The sequence below is a fragment of the Sinocyclocheilus rhinocerous genome, unplaced genomic scaffold (assembly GCF_001515625.1).
Source record: "Sinocyclocheilus rhinocerous isolate Xijiao unplaced genomic scaffold, SAMN03320098_v1.1 scaffold1069, whole genome shotgun sequence".
Lineage (NCBI taxonomy): Eukaryota > Metazoa > Chordata > Actinopteri > Cypriniformes > Cyprinidae > Sinocyclocheilus > Sinocyclocheilus rhinocerous.
This window is the reverse complement of record NW_015635541.1, coordinates 2,376,630-2,402,841: the sequence shown is the minus strand read 5'-3', so window position 1 is coordinate 2,402,841 and position 26,212 is coordinate 2,376,630. Positions and strand designations below refer to the sequence as shown.

General features: G+C 36.7%; 1 protein-coding gene across 1 annotated transcript in view; it reads right to left on the bottom strand.

Moving 5' to 3' along the window:
• Positions 1-26,212, bottom strand: part of LOC107747288 (neurogenic locus notch homolog protein 1-like) — a 150,291-nt gene that overhangs the window by 76,427 nt on the left and 47,652 nt on the right. Inside the window, 7 exon segments of the mRNA XM_016561757.1 lie at positions 5,861-5,982; positions 13,229-13,426; positions 15,532-15,645; positions 15,903-16,016; positions 17,422-17,535; positions 17,866-17,988; positions 18,090-18,323. Of these exon segments, the coding sequence (XP_016417243.1) occupies positions 5,861-5,982; positions 13,229-13,426; positions 15,532-15,645; positions 15,903-16,016; positions 17,422-17,535; positions 17,866-17,988; positions 18,090-18,323 (1,019 nt within the window).

Here is a 26,212-nt window from a genome sequence, read left to right as displayed (position 1 = left end):
TCCAGGCATGACGAAGCGATATCGTCCTCTTTTGGAAGGCCAAACAAAGTAGTTTCGCTTTCACAACGAAGCACACAGCGCCTTCATGACATGGCGGCGGCGGCAACAATACTACAGCGAGAATAAAAGTTACGCCTTCTTTCTTTGCGTGAACATTTGGGCGGCGTTATGCAAATCTTCCCAGATAGTGACGTAGACATGTGGGGGCGTGTTAGAACGAGCCGTTTTAGGTAGGTGTGGCCGACTCTTAACTTTTATAAAGAATATCTCTTTGGATTTGAGACTTTAGTCTTTGCAACTTTACAGATCTTCTTTATGCACCAAGAGCTTGTAACACTCCAAAGAGAAAGGACAAATTGAAATCGCATCATATGACCCCTTTAATTGAGATGAAATGTCTATGACGTGTGAAAAATGTGGGAGAAAATTGGATTGCCAATTTTCTAGGGTGAAGGAAGGTGCTATATCACTGATTTTGACAATTTAAAAAAGATGGAGTGAATATAGCGAACAGATGAGCAGAGGAGGCATGGATTGTGGCGTACAAATGGAGTGATTTGTTATGTCTTAAGAGAACACAGAGGACATCGAGCCATTACGCACACTTCACAACACCATTATGCTCAAGGGGAATGTTGCAACAGCCCCTTCAACCAAGACAGGTTCAGAAAAAAGTGTGCTATGGGGATATAAAACAGAGTGTTGTGTTGAGGTTGTTTAACACTGCTGAGATGTGAAGTGAAAAGAGGAATGATGTAATGGCTTAAGGTCTTGTTCCTATAGCTCTACTGATGCCATGATCGTGGGTTTGATTTCAAGGGAACATGCGTACTGATGAAATGTAAGATGATTTGGATAAAAGTGTCTGCCAAATGAATAAAGGATATAATCCCAAACTCTTTGTAAATCCATGTTAAAGGGGTCATATACTGTACCAGGAGGAATCAAATTGTCATTGATCTTCTGAGAAAGTAGTTCATTACACCATGAATGCTGTTAATGAAGGATAAAGCAGATTAAAAACTATTTAACACAACAGCAAACCTGTCGCTCGCTAATTAATGCAGCACAGCTTTGTATCATCAAATGCAAAATCTTTACATGGGGGTTTTACAGGCAGCAAAATGGGGTTGGAAATTGTCATAAACTAAATTATGGTAATTTATGCTGAACAGTAAAATAATAAAATACATTAAAGGAATAGTTGAAAAATAACATTTCTGTCATTAATGACTCACCCTCATGCCATTCCAAACCCGTAAGACCTTTGTTCAACTTCTGAGCACAAATTAAGGTATTTTTGCTTTCTGACCCTCCAAAGACAGCAACGCATCTACCACATTCAAGGAAACAAAAATAATGACTTTATTCAACAATTTCTTATTCAGATTCACATGGACTATTTTATCGATGTCCTTATACCTTTCTGGGCCTTGAACGTGTCAGTTCCATTGCTGTCATTGCAGGGTCATAAAGCTCTTGAATTTCATCAAACATATCTTAATTTGTGTTCCGAAGATGAACGAATGTCTTACGGGTTTGAAACGACATGAGGGTGAATAATTAATGACAGAATTTTCATTTTGGGGTGAACTATCCCTTTAAGATTGTATATATACTGTAAGTCTGGGCTTGGTAAGATTTCATAATGTTTCTGATTTTTTTAAGACGTCTCTAAAGCTCACCAAGGCTGCATTTATATCAAGAAGGCAGTAAAAACTATCTATTCATCCATCTATCCATCCACCGTTCTCATCCACCTCTCTACCACATATAAAATACAAAAATAAAAATAAAATAAATCACAATACATAAAAATAAATCAATACACAAAAAAAACCAATATGAAAATATTGTGACCCCTTCACTATGCAATTGTATAAGAAAAAGAAAGAAAGAAATGAAAAGAAAGAAAGGAGAAACATTTGCTCCACCATGGAGTAAAACCTTAGAAAACAGTTAAGTTGCAAAACTACATTGAAAATGTCCCCACGTCACCACTTCTCTCCACATGCCTCTAAATTCAATCAATTTAACGAGTTCACAAATATTCAAAGCAAGATGATTTGCATCAGATAAGCGCGACCTAGCTCTTTTGCTTATCATGTTTGTCCTTCCAGAGACCCACGTATTGGGCAGGTGGAGACTCCTGTTGGCAAACCAGCGTGACAGAATTCACATTTTCACACACAGAGAAAGGTCAATCTAATTTACTGACTGTATGAAAGTAATGCACTCCCATGTGACTTTCCATGGCTGGCCCTCTCTCCCCATCCCACGTCCTTTGCTATATAACCAGCACGTGGAAACAGAATTTAAGAGCTCAATTACATGGTAGCTAAACCATTTTCCAATCAGTGATTTCATACTTGTGGCAGTAGAACAATCTTTTAAAGCGCTCATGCGATGAGCATATAGAAGCTATTAACACATTGATGCTATTCTAAAACTTTATTGCAAGCCGTAAACATGTCCGATGACAATTGCTCCATATTTCTTTTAAATCACTTCCTTTACATTTGTAAGCAAGATCAAATATTTATCTCAAATTTGAGTGTGTCATGGCTATAAATAGACTTGCAGTCACCTCATACGTCCTGCATGAACTTAATGATAGCAAGAAGAACAAAACTGCATGTTGTTGACACCTTAACACAAAAAGCTAGTCAATCAAAGGCGCTTTTCTTGATCTGTCAATGGCAAAGTCATCGGATCATCTTTTGTCAAGGTTACTCTCTATGCATCTCCGAGATTATATCATTCCCTGATGCAAAATAGCTACTCAAACCATTAATTAACCCAGCATGCAAGAGGGCTAATATCCCCGCCTGCATCTCTGTCCACAGGACAGCAGCCTACAAACCGCCCACCTCTAGGTTTCGAGGGATGCCATGAATAGCCCAATTGCATTCTCCATTCAGAAACCGGGGCCTAGGGTTGCATTATTCATCATGAATAAATGATAAACTATTTTTGCCCTCCTGTTCTGTTCTGAGAGCTACTGGAATAAAAATAGAGGAAAAGAAGAGAAAGTCTGTGAGATAAATAAGAAGAGAAAGGGCTGGGGAGGGGCGGAAGAGTGTGAAATGAGAGCACAGAGGCTGGTATCTCTCTTTTTGGATGTATTAGAGTGGGTTTGCTGAAAGGGAAGGAAAAGCCGATTTGGGATGAGAGCCAAACAACTGCATGTCACACAGGCTTCTGAGCCACTGATTGCTCTCATTGGCCCTCTCTTTGTTCTCAGAGATTGTGAGGCAACACAAGCTTAATCTACAGAACAAAACTGCAACTCAGTGAATAAAGACTCTGGATATTTTGTCCAGACTGATATGACTGTGTCTGTAATAGAAGAAGTATACTAATAATGTTGCATACTGTTATATGTTAGAATTTTTAAAAGACAACTTGAAATGACATTTACAACATACTCATCTTGAGTAATGTGGTGTATTACCAAGTGAAATACTGATTTTTTTGGATTGTGAAAATATGGAACATATGGTTTAGACATTATTGCATAATACTGTTTTCCCCCACTTTGGTTACATCAGTAAAAAAGAAAAATTACATGTGGAAATGGAAGATTGTGAAAACAATTATTTTTTCCTTATAATATCATGCACTGATGAACTGTTCAATATAAGACCAGTGACACTAACAAAAAACAAAAATAAAAAATACTAGTTCTTACAAGGCAGTTTTTAGGTAAGCTTATGTTTCATAAGGCTTTGGTTCCTAAGTGTCATAATTGTCATGAATCAATTCAATGCACGAGAATCAACAGCTACTGTATATGGTTAAATAGAGTGCAACAGTGACTTTCTCACCAATCCTTGGTTGTGGAAGAATTTTTTCCATTCATTATTCCCTTAGGGAATTTTTTTTTTTTTTTAATTTTCATTAAAGAGTTGCAAATTTCGGTTACCATTAACCAAAAATTACAAACTTTGAAGCAAAAAAGTATTTGAAAATTGTACAAAGACAATGGTATAAGACTGAGTACTTAAAGGGAGAGTTCAAGTCTCAAGTCTCAAGTCTACTTTATTTATAGAGCCCTTTCCACTACAAAATAGACCAAAGGACTGTACAGCAACACAACAATACAAGGACACTGAAAATAAAATTAAACAAAAACAGAAAAAATTACATCTTCCAAAAATCAACAATTAAAAGCCATAGAGAACAAGTATGTTTTCATGCGAGATTTAAACACATCAACTGAGGATGCAGATCTGATGTCAGGTGGAAGGGTATTCCACAGTCTTGGGCCAGCGACCGAAAATGCGCGATCCCCTTTAGTTTTCAGGCGAGTTTTTGGAACCGAGAGCAGTAAGCAGTTAAATGATCTTTGAGGTCTACCAGAGGTCATATGAATCAAGTCCGTAATATATTCTGGGGCCATATCATGTACAGCTTTAAAAACGTACAGTAACACCTTGTACTGAATCCGATATTTAACCGGAAGCCAATGCAGCTTTTCCAAAACTGGAGTAATATGCTACCTTTTCTTTGCACTAGTAAGGAGCCTTGCAGCTGCATTCTAGAGTTCACCCAAAAATGAAATTTCTGTCATTTATTACTCACCCTCAAGTCGTTCAAAACCCATAAGACCTTCGTTCATCTTGAGAACACAAATTAAGATATTTTTGATAAAACCCAAGAGCTTTCTGACACTGCATAGACAGCAACGGAACTACCACGTTCAAGGCCCAGAATGGTAAGGAGGACATTGTTAAAATAGTCCATGTGACATCAGTGGTTCAACTGTAATTTTATGAGGCTACGAGAATATTTTTGGTATGTTTTTTTTTTTCATAAAGCTCTTGGATTTCATAAAAAATACCTTTATTTGTGTCCCAAAGATAAATGAAGGTTTTAAGGGTTTGGAACGACATTGCGTTGAGTAATTAATGACAGAATTTTCATTTTTGGGTAACTTTCCCTTTAACAGCTTTAATGAGGCAAATTCCCATTAGGTCTTGCAAATGACAATCAAATCAAAAATGACAGATAAATATAAAACTTCACTAGTTATATTTATCTGTCATTTTTAATTTGATTGTCATAAAAGCTGTTGCATATACAACAGATTTTATGTTTATTGGAAAACAAAAACATAGCTGCTAAAAAACATTCTTTTGGTGCAATTTGCTTGATTTGTTTGAAGATTTTCTTTGCAGAATCATTGGTAATGTAGTTTTACACCAGGAATTCCACTGTTAAACACGATTGTTTGAAAATAAGCTAAAATTATGCAGACTGACACCTTCAACAAAAGCATACCATCGATTAAAAATCTTGTAGCTCACAGTTAGTCTGTCTTTAAATGTACATAAGTTATTGTTTATATTATTGTAACTCTTGCACTATATAGATACTAGAAATAAAAGACCAAAATACAATTTACTATAACAATAGAAATAAGAACAGGAATTCAGTTTGCAGATATTGCAGCGTTATAAACACTGTCTTTAAAACAAAACAGAACCTGTACATTAAATGGTTATAGTTTACAGTATTTTTTAAATTATTAAAAATATTGAAGTATTAAAAATAATCAGACTGAATTCATTGTTTTGTAATTGTAGACTGAAGTTTGTGGAGAAGAACAGCATGGTTAGAATAGATCTATACATTTATTTGTTCTGTGCATATCTCATATCTCAGGTGGGCCAGGAATGATCTATATTTTATTAATTGCCTTGCACAGAGAACAATAATCATTTAACAACAGATGTTACAGCGCATTAGTGGTTATTATACGTAGTTCCCATATGTATTATTCCAAGAATTGCTGTTGTTCTTTCATTAAGAGCTGTATATGGAAGCTAATAGTTAGTTGAAGATTAATTGTCTTTACCAGATGGAGGTCCACGCAAGTCGAGTTGTTTTCACACATGTTGCTGACACAGTCATTGATGTCCTGCTCACATCTTATTCCAGCGTAACCAGGGTTACACAAGCAGTAAAATCCATCCACAGCTGAAGCAGGAAACACACAGGGAGACGAAATACAGTTTCCTATTTTAGAAACGCATAAGAAACATTTACACAAAAAATGAAATCGCAATGACGTGCTTACAAACTTGGTTTTACAAATGCATCATTCAAGGACGTTGTAGTTATCTTTAGCACTATTTTCAGGGCTGGTTATGAAATTAAACCTTGTAAAGCCAATGTCAGTGCAGGAATCATAGCACGCAATAAAAACAACTCAATCACCCAACAATACTATTTTACAAGCATACACTGTTGTTCATAACATTTTTAAAAATCAAAAATACAATAAAACAACGTTGTGAAATATTACTACAATTTAAAATAATGTTTTCTATTTCAGTATATTCAATTTATTCCATTTCCAGTTACTGAAACCAGTTGTGCTGCTTAATATTTTTGTGGAAATTGATACAAATTTTTTCAGGATTCTTTGATGAATAGAAAGATCAAAACAGCAGCATTTAAAAATAGAAATATCCTGTAACTTTAAAAAATGAAAAAATAAATAAAAATAAAAATAATAAATCTTTGTGTAAAAGTGTAAAGTGTCTCCATACTTTCACATCTTTCTTGGTGTTAACTTAAAAAAATACAAATAAAAAAATAAAATAAATTTAGCATCCCTAGCACAGTTAGCTAACCAACTATGATATTTTTGATGTGAATACCTATGTGCATTTCTCATAGAAAACGTGGGATGACATACACAATAAACAATTTAAAACCAAGTAGAATAAACACCTTGCACAGAACAATTATTTTGCATATATAACAATTACAGATTTTAAGACATGGCAACTTGACATTTTAAACACTTAAGGCATTTAAAGACACTTAAGACATTCAAACTGTGGATTAAATGTTTTAAGCTCTACAAATGCCTCATTTTTTTACACTCTATATTTCCCTCCACAGCCACTGAAGTCAAAAGACTTATCATATTCTCCCTTTTGTCCGTAAACCTTTGCTCTTAAGCTTATCAGTAAAACTGTCTTTATCTGCTTGCGGAATTCCACGGTCATTTAAATTCACCCCAGCAGCTGGAAACACAGTGTGTCCAATTAAATGTAAAATGTGTGTTTGTGTAGCCATCTCTTTTACAAATGTTACAAGAGTGTCGCTGTCCACCGTCTTTGCGTGCATCTGACTTACCCGAAACCTAATGACCCATTCAACAAGCCTTTAATTATTAACGCCATTGAGAAGAAATGCATCCCCTGCCTTTCTGCTGCAAAACAGCAGCCTGTGACAGAGGTAATTGTGGGTTCTTACAGCCGCAAATTTATTACAAGGCCTACGCCGAGTCCCAGGATTCTTCATTATCCCTTAGATTTACCACGTAATCTATGCTGCCACTCTGTCTTTGTTCGTGTACCCACGATTACTCTCATTAAATGCTCGGGGTCCAGAGTGGCACCCGTATTACTCACACCAGCTGCTCAAAAGATACACCTTGCTCTCTCACTCTCTCCCCATACAAACACAGCAGATCGCACGCCTTCTATATGGCGGACAGGCCCTGAGGGACTGCATGTGTTGGGCTGTTTTTGCTGGTGCATTCTGGGAGAAAGTAAACAAGTCAACTTTGTCTAACGGAGCTTGTTGGAATTGGAGATGTTGGGAGACAAGACAAAGTGGCTGCAGGTTTGAATCCAAGTGGTGGAGGAGGAAAACTTGGTTGCCTGGTTACAAAATCGTCATCTTCATCTCTGTCACCATTTTACCTCAGAGCACAGCACTTAACTGCAGGTTGCTCTGGGAGTGCAATTAGTGAACTACATGTTGGTGTGGATAAAAACCATGTGCTAAATGGCAGGAAAATTAGAAGTAAGGTGCATGTATAGTATAAGTTAGCAAAGAATAATATACTATTGCATTACAGCTCCGTTTAGTATAGCTTAAAGGAACACTCCACTATTTTTGAAAATAGGCTCATTTTCCAACTCCCCTAGAGTTAATCAGTTGAGTTTTACCGTTTTCGAATCCATTCAGCCGATCTCCGGGTCTGGCGGTGGCACTTTTAGCTGCAGCTTAGCATAGATCATTGAATCTGATTGCAGTTGCATTGACCTCGCAATGATATTATGCAGTGCCTGAAAATAGTCCCCAGCACGCTCCCTGTGCAAGCAGGTAAAAGTGCTACCGGCAGACCCGGAGATCGGCTGAATGGATTCGAAAACAGTAAAACTCAACTGTTTAACTCTAGGGGAGTTGGAAAATGAGCCTATTTTCAAAAATAGTGGAGTGTTCCTTTAACATTTTAATATGCTTATCAACATTGTGCAACATTATCAACATCAGTTTCATGCACTAAGGTTATGCTCAGTATTTATTTCCCCATTTCCTCATGTAATAAACAAATCTATCATATGAGACGTTCAAACCGTTGCTTCTGGCCACAATATATTAGTCCATAATCCATAATAACGCTTCTTAGAAAAAGTCTATCTTTTGTTGTCCTCTCACATTAAAATCCACCATAAACCATATTTGTTTAGAACTGTTTTTGCATGTAAACGGTGCTTGATCTGTGTATATTTTGCTCCTTGTTCAACTGAGATGCATTTTTCACTGGAGAAAGCAATATTATGGAAGTTAAAACTTAGCTACATCTTGGATGGCCTGAGGGTGAGTAGATTTTCAACAAATTTTCATTTTTGGGTGAACTATTCCTTTAAAGGGGTCCTATTATGCTCTTTTACAAAGTCTTGATTTTGTTTTGGGGGTGTACTAGAACATGCTCTCATGCTTGGTGGTTCGAAAAACGCATTATTTTTCACATAATTTACATAATTAAAATACATTTCTCCCCAGCCTGGCACAAACGGCTCGATTAGTTCCGGCTTTGATGAACTTCTTCATCGTCTCGTCTGATGCACCTCAGGAACAGAGTTAAAAAATAAATTGCAACCACTATTTCCTGACATCCGCTTTCGGAAGCCCAAACAAAGACGTTTGGGCATGGAGGTGAAAAAAACAGCGTTTCAGGCGGTCGCACACCGGACGAGAAGCGCAGCGTCACGTCGCGCCACGTCTTTAAAATTTTAATACATTATTTTCTATGAGTGTGGGATTACTGTTTTACTGCCTGGGGTTTCGGTTTTATGATGCTCTTATTTTTGTCATCACTGCTTGATTCTTGTTGTGCTGTGATGTTCAATGACCATCTCATTATTTGATTGATGTTATTGACTTACATTGTTATTGTGGATCTACTTGTGTCCAAAAAGAAGCATCTTATGTTTCAAGAGGTCTTCTCCCTCAGAGGCAGGCAGCCTTACCAAGCAGTCATTTAAAACTGCATGATGAAGACAAATGGACATTTCCAGTATTGCTAATTGAAAATTTGCTGAACAACAGATCAACAATTGCCGTTACAAGAGCTTACTGACTGAAGGAGACATTTTGCATTTAACAAATCCAAGTTGGCTAAAGTACAGAAGACAATTACTCTTGTTGAGAAAAGACAAGAACATTAAGGCATCATGCTGCCTTGATTTTTAACACTGATAAGCTACCACTAAATATTGTAGAAACTTAATTTGCTGTAAAGTTGCTTTGTAATGATTATTAACTGAAAAAGCGCTATACAAATAAACTTGAATTGAATTGAATTGAATTTAAAAAGTTTCACAAAAAGACGTGAACAATAACTTTGAAAAATGTCTTTAAAATGATGACGACAATAATGTCTTTAGCTACATTAGTATATGAACACATGACTAATATATATCGAACACACAGAGCTCCCAGCATGTACTGCATTCAAAAGTTACTGTGATAGGATTACTGTTTTACTGCCTGGGGTTTCGGTTTTATGATGCTCTTATTTTTGTCATTACTGCTTGATTCTTGTTGTGCTGTGATGTTCAATGACCATCTCATTATTTGATTGATGTTATTGACTTACATTGTTATTGTGGATCTACTTGTGTCCAAAAAGAAGCTTAAAGGGGTCCTATTATGCTCTTTTACAAAGTCTTGATTTTGTTTTGGGGGTGTACTAGAACATGCTCTCATGCTTGGTGGTTCGAAAAACGCATTATTTTTCACATAATTTACATTATTAAAATACATTTCTCCCCAGCCTGGCACAAACGGCTCGATTAGTTCTGGCTTTGATGAAGGTTCGCCTTCCGAAAAACAAAATGTGTTGTGATTGATTAGATGTCCCAGTGCATTGTGATTGGCAAACAGCTTAGACGGTGTTTCAGTACTGCCACGCCCCTTGCTCCGTCTTTCAACAAAAGCTTTTTGGCGAATCCGGCACTGTACTCCCTCATGTTGTGGAAGCTGTCCTCAGTAAAATGCGCAGCACACAATAGCAAATTGGGGTTATAATGCTCAGGAACAGAGATAAAAAATAAATTGCAACCACTGTTGTCTAGTACAATACATTATGTACAGTAACCTTGCCTTAAAGGTGCACTTACAGGAGTAATTGATATTGCTTCATCTCATGAGTACACATAATTTTAAACACATTTTAAAGAAACATAACATAATTCTGTATGGGTAAAACTAGGAGGAAAAATTAAAAAGATGACATCTTACAAAATAGCCTTACAAAATATTATGCGCCCATTGTCAACGACAATATTCAGAAACTATTTTCAAAGGATATATCTGGTACGTCTGCTGTAATAACAAAGCTGCTTGTTTTCAAACTTTTTTTTATTTACATAAACTAGGTGTGGCAAGTTAAAATGAAATAAATTAAGTACTTAAATTTAAATCCCATAATTTCAGAAGTTTCAATAATAATTCTAGGGACTTTTTATTACCAAAGTATTTAGATGAATTTAGTCATTTGTGATTTTTTTTTTAATTCACTAACAGCAATTTCTACCCTATAAAATATTTTAGAATTTGAAATAACTAGAAAAATAATTATTCATTATAAAAAAGTTATTAACTTCTATGAATCGCCCAGGTCTATAAATGACTCATTTAAAAGTCTGGTTATTAAATTCAATTGGTGTTGAGTGAACAAATTACAATAAAATTAAAATAAATAAATACATAAATACACACATTAAAAATCTTGAAAATGAAATGGTTTTAGCTTACTTTAAAGCATATTTTATTAAAGCTTATTTTGTAGCCCTCTGAAGTTTGCAAAGGCCCAAAGTGGGTCCTGGCCCTCTAGTGGAAAACCACTGCTCTAAAGATCATTTCAAACACTTCTGGAAAACAGTAAAACTTCAGAATGGAAAACATTAAAGTCTGTCCATTTGAATCCTGCAATGTATAAACCTAAAGCAGGATGGTTAGCAAGTTGATAGCAAAATTATTCAGACAAAAAGGACACTGGACAACACATGCTGAATTTGAAAGTATTTTCTGCTAATTTGAGGGGACAGTTTACAGCCTCTTTTAAACAAACTGTAAAATCTTACACAAGTCAAGGTTTGTCTTCCTCTCAGAGTCACTACAATGACATCCACCACTGTCTATGCTATGGAATTAAAACTTTATCACCCAAATAAATTACTGTCAACTAGAAAACATCTTCCGTGACTCATTTTAAAGGCTTTTTGCAACATACAGCATGTCTTAAAGGTGAAGGTGTAAGTGTTGTACTATGCAGTAATAAGGACTGTTATCAAACAGGTTTCCTGAACATTTTGCCTGTCTTCAGGGCTGGATTGGTAATCGGGAATACCGGGCATTTTCCCGGTGGGCCGATGCACTTAAGGGGCCGACAGATTTAAAAAAAAAGAAGTCTTTTCTCACCAAACCTGCATTTATTTGATCCAAAATACATCAAAATCAGTAATATTGTGATTTTTTTTACTATTTAAAACAACTGCTTTCTATTAAATTATATATTAAAATGTCATTTATTTCTGTGATCAAAGCTAAATTTTCAGCATCATTACTCCTGTCTTCAGTGTCACGTGATCCGTCAGAAATCATTTTAATATGCTGATCTGTTGTTCAAGAAACATTTATTATTATTATTATTATTATTATTACTATCAACATTTAAAACAGTTGAGTACATTGTTTTCAGGATTCTTTGATTAATAGAAAGATCAAAAGATCAGCATTTATCTGAAATAAAAAGCTTTTGTAACATTATACACTATTCAATTCAAAAGCTTGGAGTCAGTAGAATTGGTTTTTTTTTTGGGGAAAGAAATTAATACTTTTATTTAGCAAGGATGCTTTAAATTGATCAAAAGTGATGATAAAGACATTCATAATGCTACAAAAGATTTCCATTTCAGATAAATGCTGTTCTATTCATCATCTGAAAAATTCTACTCAGCTGTTTTCAACATAATAAAAATAATAGATGTTCTTTTTTTGGGGGGTTAGCCGCAAATCAGAATATTTGAATGATTTCTGAAGGATCATATATTTTAAAATGTATTCAAATAGAAAACAGTTATTTTAAATAGTAAAAATATTTCACAATATTACTGCTTTTGCTGTATTTTGGATCAAATAAATGCAGGCTTGGTGAGCAGAGGAGACATCTTTAAAAAGCATTAAAAAATCTTACTGTTCAAAAACTTTTGACTGGTAGTGTATAGGCCTATCATATATTCATATATATATATATAGAAATGGTGGTGGGCCGCCTGGACCAAAAAATGCCTGGGCCGATTTTTTGTCCCAGTCCAGCCCTGCCTGTCTTCCATTGGTTGGAGGATTGTATGCAATAACTGATCATTCAGCCTACATATACAACATCATTTTAACATCAAGTGTGTTCCAATTTGAAAGTACCTCATTGCAAAGGCCTATTTAGTGCTTTGCAATCTGTAATCCTTAACTGACAACATGTATTTGATCTATGGCTTTTGTAATGATTTATGCAGAAGATGCAACACAAAAGGGCAAAAACAGCTTATTGGATTGCTGAGGGAGATCAACACCCTGCCTTGGGCTTTGATTGTATTAACTCTGTCATTTATCATCCATTATTCAAATTACAAAGCAGCATTTATGCCTTACGGATCCTTGCTCACAGCTGGAGCAAGACACTTGTCAAGAGCACACTAAAGCAACTGTGGCCTGGTCATACTGAATGAAGCAACTTGTGTCTCATAAAACTGCCTGTTTCAAAAAAGTCATGGCTAACACTGTCAAAGGGGTAAACCAACAGTGCCTTTGCTCCAAACAGAGTGCCTTTCTAGAGTATCAGTGTGCTAATCAGACTGAAGGGAAACGTTTTGTGTTTGGGAGTTCAAGGCTGAGATATAACTACAGTATTTACCGTCGTAACAGAAGCCGTGCAGACAGGGGTTGGAGCTGCACTCGTCTATGTTGATCTCACAGCGAGGCCCCGTGAAACCCTGGTGGCATCGGCACCGAAAACCCAGAGGGAAGAGGACGGGATCAGCCTCTTCCACGCACTCTGCCCCGTTATCACACGGATTAACGTCCTCACAGGGCAGCAACTCGCAGTTAATCCCTGAAATTCCAAATACAGGATGAGAAATACAATTCCATCTGCAACAAAAACAACAGAAAATGTTTGACTGTTTGTTTACTCTACAAATTCTCATAATTAATTACTTAAAAGGCCTCTATTGCCACATTTAAGTCAAAAGCAGCCTTGTCACTTCTAAAAGGGGTCTCGCATATATTGACCACTGAATTTCCATGACTTTTCCAAGACAGAGGCACAAATAATCAATTTGTCAATTTATTATTTATTTTGACATACATCAAAAAAATCGAATTAATTAAAATGAAACCACTTTGTGGAGTACAATTATTTTTTGCATTGAATTTGAATGAAAATCACAATAATGACTTTTTCAGTCACTCATGATTACTGCACAAGGATTTATTTATACATTTAATTAATTTATTTTTTTAATTACAGTATAGGAATTGCATTAATAAAGTGCAATTTCTCACCTAAGATTTTTTTTTAGGCCTGGATAAAACTGCACACAGTTTTGAAAGTTTTAAAATAAAATAAAATAAAATAAAAACACATATTCTATATTTTCTAATCTTTACCCTGCTGACTAGTTTGGACTAGCTTATAATTTCTAACTGGTTTTAGATGAGTAATGTTGATCTCACAAAATTTTTCCTGCCTTCTTTCAGGCCTGGTATGCATGTATATATGAAAAATAAATAAATAAATATTAGAAACCCCTAATATTTATATTATTTTCATATAATCCTGCTGAAAAAAAAAACAGCTTAGACTAGTTTTTATGTCACCTTATTAATTCCAACTGTTGGTCACTAGCTAAAACCAGCTTAAAAGCATCTCAGCAGACCTTATATGTTGAGTTGGTCACCAGGCTAGTCTGGCTAAGCTGATGCAGACTGTTTTTTTTTCAACAGGGAAATGGATCAGACAAAAATGTACATGAATTGAAGACAGTAAAAGAACCCATAACATACTGGCACATTTGAGACTGATAGGTGAGAACAACTTCAATGAAAATTAATGACATGCCTTGGATTGTCTAATTACACTCAATGGCAGTGTTGGGTAATGTCCACTATGAACTCTTTCAATTAACACGTGAATAGACCGTGCACTGTATTTTAGCCAGTCTAGAAACTAGATCATTTAGTAAAGGATAGCTGTGTAATGGGTAGGTTAATGTTCCCAGCATCCCTCCACATAAACACTGCACATTTCTCAGAGCAGTGAAGCCGTCTGTGCCTTTTTTCCTCAATTTCAAAACAAAATAACCGATATCATCATTATCCCTGACAACCTAATTTGCGCGTCTAATGGAAGCGTGATCCGTGATCTCTGTTTGAGTATGAGCAGCGATGACTGAGCTGCCTGACCGATTTTAGATGAGCTGCATTCGGTGTCCGGAATTGGCCAGCTGAGCATCAAACATACACACACAAAATAAAAAAAACACACAGAAATCCCACTAATGCACAAATATCGCTGTGTAAAACAGGTGTATTCACACAGCAGATAGTTTCTGCAATTTCCTAATCTGAATAACATAGTCAAAGAGCACAGCACTCTAGGGGGAATTTGTCCTGACATTTAGGTCTGATTCGATCAACCTCTGAACTGAACCAGCAAACCGTAATGTGTGTATATGAATACAGGGCTTACTACAGTACAATACATTATCCTCACCAAAATGTTCAACAGTAAGTCAATTGTGAGGTTAACAGGATCCTAAAATCGTTGTAAATGAAACCCATGCATTGTAAGTGTGGAAATGCATTAAAGAGAATTTAATTTCTACCTTCAATCATTTCTGACATAAAAAATTACACCAAAAAGTAGAGTATGAAGCACACCGGCAAAACCAGATTATGTTGAGGGTGCCAGTCTCTCACAGGATTTTATTTTCTATTTTTGTTTTACATATTTTTACATTATTTTATTTCAAATATATTTAATGGGCATTTATACAATTTAAATTGATTTTAATTGGAATTATTAAATGGACAATGAAGATGTCTTGATGTGGCAATACTGACTGCATGAGTTCAGACAGGTGAGAGGAATGCTATCTGAAGTTAATTAACTTTGCTTTTCTTCACCCTTCACCCCAGTCCCTCAGTCTTCATTACCTTTAAATGGAGCCGCGCATCGGCAGTAGTAATTACCCGGTTAGTCAATGCAGGTGCCTCCATTCTTACAGGGATATGAGATACAGTCATCAACGTCCAGCGAGCACTCAGGACCTTTAATGCACAATATCAAATTTAAAAAATCAGAACATTTTTGAAAGAAGTCCATATCTCTCAGAAAACACCTGAGAGACAGCTTTCCACAAATTACAAAAATATGACAAGACATTCATACTTAAGACATTTTAGAATTTGGGTACTATGTACAGTTTTAAGATGTGGAGTCATATTTTTGTGCTGGGCCCCGTGAGAGCAATAGAGAAGCAATGGAGAGATAATCAATGCGATAATGTTCTAAACATTAGACACACCAGAGAAACCTGAAGGGCAAACGCATTTAAAGCCATCTGAGAGGTCCAAACACGTGCCATTGTTCATGCATGGTGATGACTGGCATTCATCTATGTTTATTTCACATAAACTGCCTGAGAAATGAGAGAAAAAGAGAAAGGCACACAAAAAGAAAATAAGAATGAGAGCTGTCATAGAAATTCCCATGCCAACCAATTATAAGCTGAAGTTTTCACCGCATAAAGAATCTGGAATAAAAGTAAAAACAAATCTAAAATCTCTTTTAAGCCTTCGAGCAATACACCTCCTGGTTTGAAATGAAAGTAGATGAATTTACATTCCGTTGGGCAGGAGGTTCCTAAAATATACTGAGAGCTTGAGTTGTCTCATATCGCTAAATGAGCCTATTTCCTTTCCAATTTGCATGAACATGAAAGAATTAAGTGGAAATTACTCTCGAAATAGAAATTTAATGTGGCTGGATAAGAACTAAAAGTGCCCCTCTGTTTTAAAGGGTTGTTTGTAAACTAAACAGGACACACTAAATGATCATATCTCGTCACGCTGAAGTGTGTAATTTTTTCTGTATTAAAATACTTCCATCTCAGTTTAAAGTGCTGAGACAACTATAAGTAAGCCATTTGCAGGTTAACTTCTCTGTGGCGATTTAAAAACATTGCTCTATTTGTTTGAACAGGTTGTCAGCTTCTGGCTCAAACAATGGACCCTTCTCACAGACTGTCATGACATTTTTCCACAGTTATTAACATAAATCAATGTTTTTTGCTTTTTCATTAAAAATATTTTCTTACCTTGAATTAAATGACATGAAATTATGAATTATGCAATTGCATAAAATTACAGAAAACTGGTTAATGCACCTGCATGAGTATTTCTAATACAATGGCTGATTTATCTAATTTTCTCTCTTCTGACCAACATGAATTATAAATTTTCTCTATTTTTTCCCCCCTGCTTCTGGAAAGTCATAGAAATGCTAACATATATGGGGCAAATGGGAACACAAAAATTACATTTGTTGCATTTTTCCCAACTATGATGACTTCCACTTCTGAAAACCCCAGAAATGTGAAGAGAGTTCATGATGTTTGGTTCTTTTTCTATACAGTTCCATTTGGTATTGCTAGTGGCACAGAAATTACACAAAGTTCCACAAATAAGACAAATCTATTTTTACTTCATATTATTACTACTACTAGTAGTACTATAGTTACCTTGACAAACATCAATATTAATTAAAAAATAAATAAACAAAGAAACAATGTTCCATGTTTCAAAAGGCTTCAAAAGGCCAAAATGTTACTAAGGTTATCATTAACACTGTAGGCTGGGGAGTGACTCCTGTACCGTGTAACCCGGTATTGGGCGAGTACTGGAAAAAGTGGTATCGGTGCATCCCTAATTTTAAGGATTCAATCCTACATTTAAACGTGGTTGTCAGTTTCAAAATGTAACTGTGAGGCCTTCGTCACCCAAACTCAGCCTGTGAAACTGCGACGGCAGGAAGGAATTATGTACCTGTGGTCCCAGCAGGGCAGAGACAGCTGAAGGAGTTAAGCTCATCTGAACAGGAAGCTCCATTCTGACAGGGTTGACTAAGACACTAATTTACTTCAATCTCACAGTTATTACCTTGAGAAGGGGGAAGGTTCATTTCATTAAGGATTTCCTTGCAAATACAGGGGGCCGTGATGCCCTTTCAAATAAAATAACCCACAGCTAATGATGAGGTGCTATGGAAGAAAAAAAAAAACACTCCTGTGTACTTGGTCAAATGGATGGCAGGATAATGCGGTTTAAGAAATTCCCCTTGATAAGCAGACGGTCAACTAATGTCTTACAATATAGGAGCAGATTTGAGGCCACAGACCTTTTAAACACGGCTCAACAGAGGGGGATTGAATGTAAGAAAACTGGGCAAAGGAAAAAATTGCTCTAGAAAATTGCTTGTGGTGGACTTACTGACGAACCCAGGCGCACAGAAACAGTCATAGGCATTGATACCATCTTTACAGATACTGAGCGCACCACAAGGCTTATCCAGACAGTCATCAATGTTTACCTCACAGAATCGTCCTCGTAACCCTGAGGAAGAGATGAAAATGGGGTGAGGGTTAAATGGATGCTTTAGTGAAGGTGTGGACAGAGGGACTGGCAGGAGACAGACCGTACCAAATCATTCTTACCAGGCAAACATTCACACACGAAGCCCAGCAGGAGATCCACACACTTTGATCCGTGATGACACAATCCTTCGACGCAGTGACTGATGGAAGTTTCCCAAAATGGGCCTTTATAGCCATGGCGACACGTGCACTTGAAACCGCCCTGCTGCTCTTCGCACATGGAAGTGCCCTTCGTATCGCACGGGTTGGAAATGCAGCCCGTAGCCGGCATGGAGCAGTCATGTCCTGTGAATCCTGTGTGAAATGGTATGAAAGAGCTGATTGATGTGGAATGGCTCAATGAAGACACTTGAGCATTAGTTATTCAGCTGTCATGCCTCAGTTGACACTCTTGCCAAATGCTGGTACTTCATGCATTTACGTCCTCAAGAAGTGGCATAAACAGACATGAAACACAAATATTATGCCAGTCAATTAACATGCAATGCAAAAAGGACTTTCACTCAAAACTGGATATTTTGTATTCATTTAGTATTTCTGGGACCTTGACCTTTCAAAGACAAACGGATACATCATGCCAATAAACTTAATGAAGTAAACCTAATAAAACTTAAGCCAACCTCACCAGTAAAACGGTTTACACAAAAATCGAAATCTGTCCTATAGGAACCGTATTTCACCTGGTGGGCATTTGAAATAGGTCTGTCCTCTCCGACTATAGCAGGTGCCGGCATATAGGAAGACCTTATCCAGAGATGTGCAATCAGTGACAGCCATGGAACAGTTCTTATCTTGGAGAGGCAGCAGATAAAAAAGCACAACAACTCAAGTGATGCAGAGGTCACAACCCAAGAACACGTTCTGTCATCAAAGCTCCAATCAAGTGGCATGTAATTGACATTGCTAATCTGAGACGACCAACAACTGAAGAATAAACACATTGAATTGGAAGTGTTTATTTTTTTATTAATCTTTTTTCCTCCCTTTACAATGCTTTGACACTGTGTATTTCATGTCAATAAAGCAACAATAATTTGGGAACTAAATTCTTGTCAAATTTCAATAAAACCTGTAAAAATAAATAAATAGAAAAAGATGCATACAAACAGATTTTTAGTTTGTTCTTTAGCATTTCACATTTGGGAAATTCACAAATATTATGGTTATGACTATTCCACAACATCAATATTTCACTTTGAACATTTTTGAACATTTTTCCCAATGTCACAATTTTATGTTGAACATTTTTCTCAACATCAATATTTTTTAATTATAAAACAGTTATTTTACATACAACTATTTCCTGTCTTTTATGTTGCTCACTTATATAGAAGTGTGAAAGTGAAGTGTGAAAAATAAATTTCACAAATGAACGCACACATACTCCTTGCAGTCCTTTTAATTAATGCCATAAAAACGGCATGCATAAATGTCAAAAATAGGACACTATACCCACTGCGTAATACCCATATAAATTTTATTTACACTAATTAATTTACATATTACTTTATTTAAATGATTAACTCAGAAACATGCTTAATATAAAATGTCTTCCTATCTCTCTCCTCCACCAGTGCTCCTCATCCACATCGATGTCCTTCACACTATTATTCTAATAGGGCCGATTTATCCTCTGATGTTTGAGATGCAGTACAATTGCTGTAAAGTAAACATGATGCTTGCACATTATCTCAGCGCTGTGTTTATATTGCTTCTGATCTGGCCCGTGATAAGAGAGCACAGCTGTCAAAGTGTGCAAAAAAAACAACAACGATATCTTTCCCTTACAAATTTTTTCATACTTAAAAAAAAAAAAAAAAAAAAAATCTACAAATGAGTCACAAATGAGTAAACATACTTTGTCAAAGGCCATTCAAAGAAGACATAGTAATACTAAATGTCCAATCTCCTCTTTTACTGCAATGAGGCAGTAACATTGAGACTGTTCAGAGCAGAGAAGCCCTTTGAATCTTTCAGTGCAATCAATAGGAGATCTGAACTACCAACATTCCTCTTTCAGAGCATGTTGCCGACACATTGATGTCTCTGTAATGTCAGTGTACACAATGCACATAGAACATTGAAAGAGGGACTGCTATGCTGGCACTCTTTAGCGTTTAATCTATGCTCGTCTGTATGTTGAAAGCCTCTAGTATTCTCCTGTGTGTTAACTTGTACAGTGCAATCCTGGACAATATATTAACACACACACATATATATATATATATATACACAGCTGTGAAAATTACAACCCTGAAAAAGATTTTGGAGGGTCACAGACTTAAAGCAGAATAGAATTCAGTCTAAAAATTTATCAAAATGTAGTTTTTGGAGAATATACTGTATGATGCCTAGTGCCAGATTTTTCATATATCTTCTAAAATTCCTTTGGAGAAATAAATATAGACAATGCAGAAAAAAAATGTTGTGATGCAACAAATGTTGCAATAAAACATGAAAGACAATACTACAAATTTGGCCTCTTCAGGTCAAGCCATACTATAAAAAGCTGAAAACAACTGTCCAGCCAATGTGCATTTGTGTTGAAGAGTTAACACTGCTGTAAAAATGGTGATGGCTTCGCCAATGTCACAATACACTTAGAGGAACGAGGAGACGTTGGAGAATACTTTACCAAGACTTTAATTCCAGGAACCAAGGGAGACGAACTCAGGAAGACGTGTAACAGCGGACAGAGAACTCGGGACTGGGAACACTTTAAATACACACAGGAGGAGGGGATGACGAGACACACCTGGGAGCAATGAAACATCAAGGGAAACACCTGGGACAAATGAACTTAATCAGGACAGGAACAGGAAAATAACCAAATAAGGGCATAGGAAGGCACATGGGGAGCAAGAAACACACACAACATGGAACAGAGTCTGACAGACATCCTGTCTATGGCAATTATGTCAGCTCATATTTTCCTCTTTTCTTGCCACATTAACTGCCGGCTGACTTGACTCGGGAACGGCCGGCGGAGGGTTTCCGGATCGGGATCGGAGACTCTCCAGACACCGGATGACTGTCTCCTTCCAGTCGAGGTTGGTGGTGTCTGGGAGCTCCGTGGGATGATGGAATGTTATCCCGATCCGGAACAGCGTTGCGAGGATTTCCCCCTCGAGGGAGCTGGTGAGGGCGAGCGCCACGAACGCCCTTGCAAAGACGATGGGGTCTGGGCTGTCCTGAGCCAACGTGATGAACATTAATCGTTCCTCCATTTGGGGACGTGGAGGAACGCACGGGGAAAAAACAAAACAAAAACTTTCAAAAAACGGAATTCAAACGGGGAGAGGGGGTGCCGCTTACTTTTTTGGTCCGCTGTTCTGTCACAATACACTTCGAGGAACGAGGAGACGCTGGAGAATACTTTAACAAGACTTTAATTCCAGGAACCAAGGGAGACAAACTCAGGAAGACGTGTAACAGCAGACAGAGAACTCGGGACTGGGAACACTTTAAATACACACAGGAGGAGGGGATGACGAGACACACCTGGGAGCAATGAAACATCAAGGGAAACACCTGGGACAAATGAACTTAATCAGGACAGGAACAGGAAACTAACCACAAAACACGGAACAGAGTCTGACAGCCAATGAGACAATTGGCTCTTTTAATTGAAAGGTGGGAGTTAATTTTCTACAGCTGCTATGCTAACTGTTGTAATTTCTTCCATTCTCTCCTTATTCTGCCTGTTATTATTCAAAAAAGACCTCCGTTTAGAAATACAATAAGAAGACATGCTTTATATGGTAGAAAAGTAACTAAAGCCCAACAGATCATTATTACTATAAAACAGAAACATTTCCCTGCAAGTTGTTGGACACAACTTGTTAATTCTCTTGCGTTCCAATATTTGCATTTCAAATAATTCCATTAATGATGTGACTCAACGCTGAGTTAACAAATTTCCTCTAGGAGATGGGCTTATTTTTAGATCTTTGTTATTTTGCTTTTTTGCGCTCTAACAAGCCACATACAGTATTGATTAGTTTGGCTCGCTGTAACATAATAGAAAAATCTGAAGAAATCAAAACATTCTTTACAAGAGCTACTTAGAAATGAATCCCTGAAGGCACATGCATGCATAACTCCCTGTTAGATCAATGCAAGTAAAATGATTGGTGCAGAAAGCAGAACCACTGTGAATTTGCTTCACTTCACAGTGGGTGCCCTCAAAACGTACATTTGAATGACATGAAGTAAATATATCAGCTTTCGGTAAACCACACACCCTGCTGGTGCACTACATGAGCAGAAGTAGAAGCGAACCCTTTTTAATTAGCACATTTAGCTAGACCCTTTCATTGGTCATATCGGTCATAAACTGAAGACTGATCTCTGAATACTGAAACATGTATGATCGCAAAAAATGTTAACATTCAACGCAAAGCTCCTGGAAGCAAAATCAGCTCAACAACTGTTCGCAGGAAACTTCATGAAATGGGTTTCAACAGCTGTGCAACCACAAACCAGCTCATGTGTGGGCTGCAGAAGTGTGAAGCTCACCATTACTGGACTATTGAGCAGTTAAAATCCATTCTCTGGAGTGATGGATCACTCATCACCATCTGCCAGCCTGAAGGATGAATCTGGATTTGCCAGGAGAACTCTACCTGCCCGAAAGCACAGTACCAGCTGTACAGTTTGGAGAAGGAGAAATAATACGTTTCATTGTTAAGGCAATTCCCTTAAGCTTTACATAGAGAAATACATGCCAAAAAGCAACACATGCTACATGGTTCTAAGATTTCTGGTTGCTTTTTGAGAAAGATGTTGCCCATAGTGCAGAAAAAGAGGTTCATTTAGAAATTGTTTCTTGGATGGTTGTGGATGTCCTGACCTTAACCCCATGAAGCAAATCTGGATGCAACTAAATTCTTTTAACATCAGTGCCAAACATCAGAAATGCTTGCAGCTAAATGGAGGCAAAACTAAGACACGCTGGCTCAATACCAAAACCTACTGAGCAGCCTCGCTGTCTACACTGGAAGCCACCTTGAAAGCAACATCATAATCGAAGTAGAACATCTTAAAAGATGTTTTGAGTGATTTCTACATCACATGCAAAATGTCCCAATTACCTGACGTGTCACTGAATTGGGCATCCTTTAAGTTTAATGAGAGTGGCTCAATTTTTTAGCCAATCAAATATGTATATTTTCACATTTAAAGTTACTGGCATGTCTTGAATGGCTGGAGAAAAGAACGTGTGTGGTCAAAGTTTGCAAAATGGAAAAAATTAAGCATCTTTAAGTAATTTAAAGCAATGTTCATACACTCTAAAAATGTACACATACACTCTTTGTCCGTATTAGTCGATATTTGACCCAAAGTTGGGCTGAAATGACCCAGCATTTTTTAGAGTGTAAGTAGCAGTTGTTGTGCTGCCTTCAAGTGCACCTAGGAAACTCGTTTAAATTGGAAAAATAATGCAATAATGGAAGTGGCTTAAAAAAAATTTAATGGATGGAAGCAGAGGCGTCATGCCCATTCAAAGTGAGGGGGCACGTGCATGATTAAATCGTTCAGCGCGTCATATCATCAGCTGCTAAATGCAAATCTGCGTTCGCTGGCTGGCGCTGAGCCAGAGACAGACACGTTTTTACAGCACTGCATATTATAACCAATCACACACGATGCTGTTGAGCTTATGAATGCAATGACCAATCAGAGGTGTTCAGATGAGTCATCGCTAAAATGCGATGAGAGTTTTGTTCACTCGCTCGCTGACTGAATACCTCTTTCTGGCAAATTCTCTTGTTAGAAACAACAAAGTGCAGATGTGTGTATATGTAAGTAAGATATTCATTTCACAGTGTAAACAGCTTCCGTGATTTTAATGGGCGTTTTTGAGAGTGCTTGAACTCTAGGCTGTCAGTGAAAATGTTCTTTGCTCTCTTTCTGTACAATTAAAGTGTTGTGATAAGTAGCCTAACTTACAATGTTTTTATTCACATTAACTTTCAATGTTAAATTCACATTAAATATAAAGTCAGCCGTATTAAAGCTATGTTATGGCATGACACCCATATCTGCTACTTAAGTAAATTTTTTTATGTATAGTTAATAGACTACATTATTAGGCTACTTTGACCATCGCCCACTATAGATCAACTAACATAGGTGAGAATCGAGATATTTCATGATATAGGCTAGTTAATACGTTTGGGAATGTTTCGAATAAAAAGGAAGAAATAAATAAATAAAACATAAGAACATACTGTAAGTGCTATTGTGGCTGCTGTGTGTCACATGATGGTCCCCCACTCGTGCCCCCTCAAAAATAATGAGTGCATGACGCCCCTGGATGGAAGGAAGATCTAACAAAAACAGTTTTCTTGTGGAACAAACTACATCTGAATTAAAAATTAACCAAATTGAAAATTATTCATTGCTATCATTTATACATGGTATCTAACAAAAAAAATTGTTTTTTATAAAGCAAACTGAAATGTGAGTGATTAATTTTATACTTATTGTCTATAAGCTGTTTCTTACATTGCACCTTTAAAATACAGCATTTAATATAGCATAGCTTTGCAAATTCATTCATTACCATTCACATTTGTGCTAATTGATATGCTTTTCTTAAAAATGTGCACTCACTCAGTACACATCTACACTTAAAAAAAAATTCTGACGTCGTAAAACAAAATGTTATTTAGTATATAGTATGTTTTATAAGAAAATACGAAATACTATTAAAATTTCACATTTAATTCAATGTGTAACTTGCCATTTCCTTGTAAATGTTTGTGAAATATACTAGCAATTTCTAAGTTACATTTTTTTTTCAGTGTATACACAACTAAGCTTATATCTGATGTTAGCATATTCCTAAGCTTATTTGAGTGTCTAGTATATATATTGGTTGAAATTGTGCGTATTCATTAAAATAGGAACTATTTCTAAGCAGTACCATTTTTTTTTTGTTTTTTTGTTTGCAAATCTTCCTGGGACAATGCCTCAAACCCATTACCTAGATTGGTTATGGACAGAACTGTGTCCAAGCTTGTTGACTGAAATGACCAAATAGACAAAAGAGAAAGCATATATATTCTACATTTAAATCACATGGAAAATTAGCATAGAAGGAATCTGAAACAGCTGATTAAAGTGTTTTCATTAAACACACTTTATTCTGCACACAGCTTATATTTAAAAAGGTAGAAAAGCTAAAAGACGTGAAGTGGAGAAAAGTGCAGGACTCAAATTTTCTGACATTTTATGCCACCATAAATGTTTTCCAGCGCATGGTCACGCTACAAAATGACTGTCATTAGCTCGGTCACAGGCTAAGGCTGCAGGAGGCCCGTGACTAATGCTGGGCCATCAGCACCATCGGTGTGGGCAAATTCTCATCATTCCTCAAACTGACCATGGAACCAATTTCTACCTCTCCCCATGTCATAAAATCTGACAATTATCCTGGCTTCATTAATAATGCATAGCAGTCCTCGCCCACAATCAAGGTTTAATCAGCAATGTGTCTCACAGGTAGGGCATTGACTGAGCCAAGAAATTATTGGCAAATTGTAAGGATTTATTTCCCCCCTCAACTTAATGATATAAATGACTTGGGGTAATTTAGTTGATTTAACAAGCAGGACGACGTTATCAAACCCGAGACGCTGCTTGCATATTTGGCTGCTGCCATGGTAACAATGCGATTAATCAGCGTTATTGATTTTTGGGCGCATTCAGATTCAATCAGGCGGTAAAACAAAACAAAAACACATACCTAATGAACTAAATAAATAAAAGAATGAGAATGCAATTAAATGACTAAATCTAAATGGATTAGCACAGGTTTGCGCAAATACTTGCAGGTGGTGATGTGTGAAATTTCTTCTGTTGTTAAGATATTTACTTTCTCATCTTAATATGCTTAGTTTTTAGGTTCTATCAAAACATTGCTTGCTCGACCATTCACAACCAGCCTGACATAGCTTGCTCAACCAATGCCTTGAGTGTGGGGTGGGACTATCTCCTTGTCTGACCAATGAAAGACAGGGAGAGTGTTTCCGGAAACCTGTTTGAAAACAGTCATTATTTTGAAGTTTTGTTTGGTGCATCCGAAATCACACACTCTTAAAAATAAAGGTGCTTAAAACTGCTGAGTCACATACAATAGTCATATGAGTCCTCATAAACCATATCATGTCCTCATA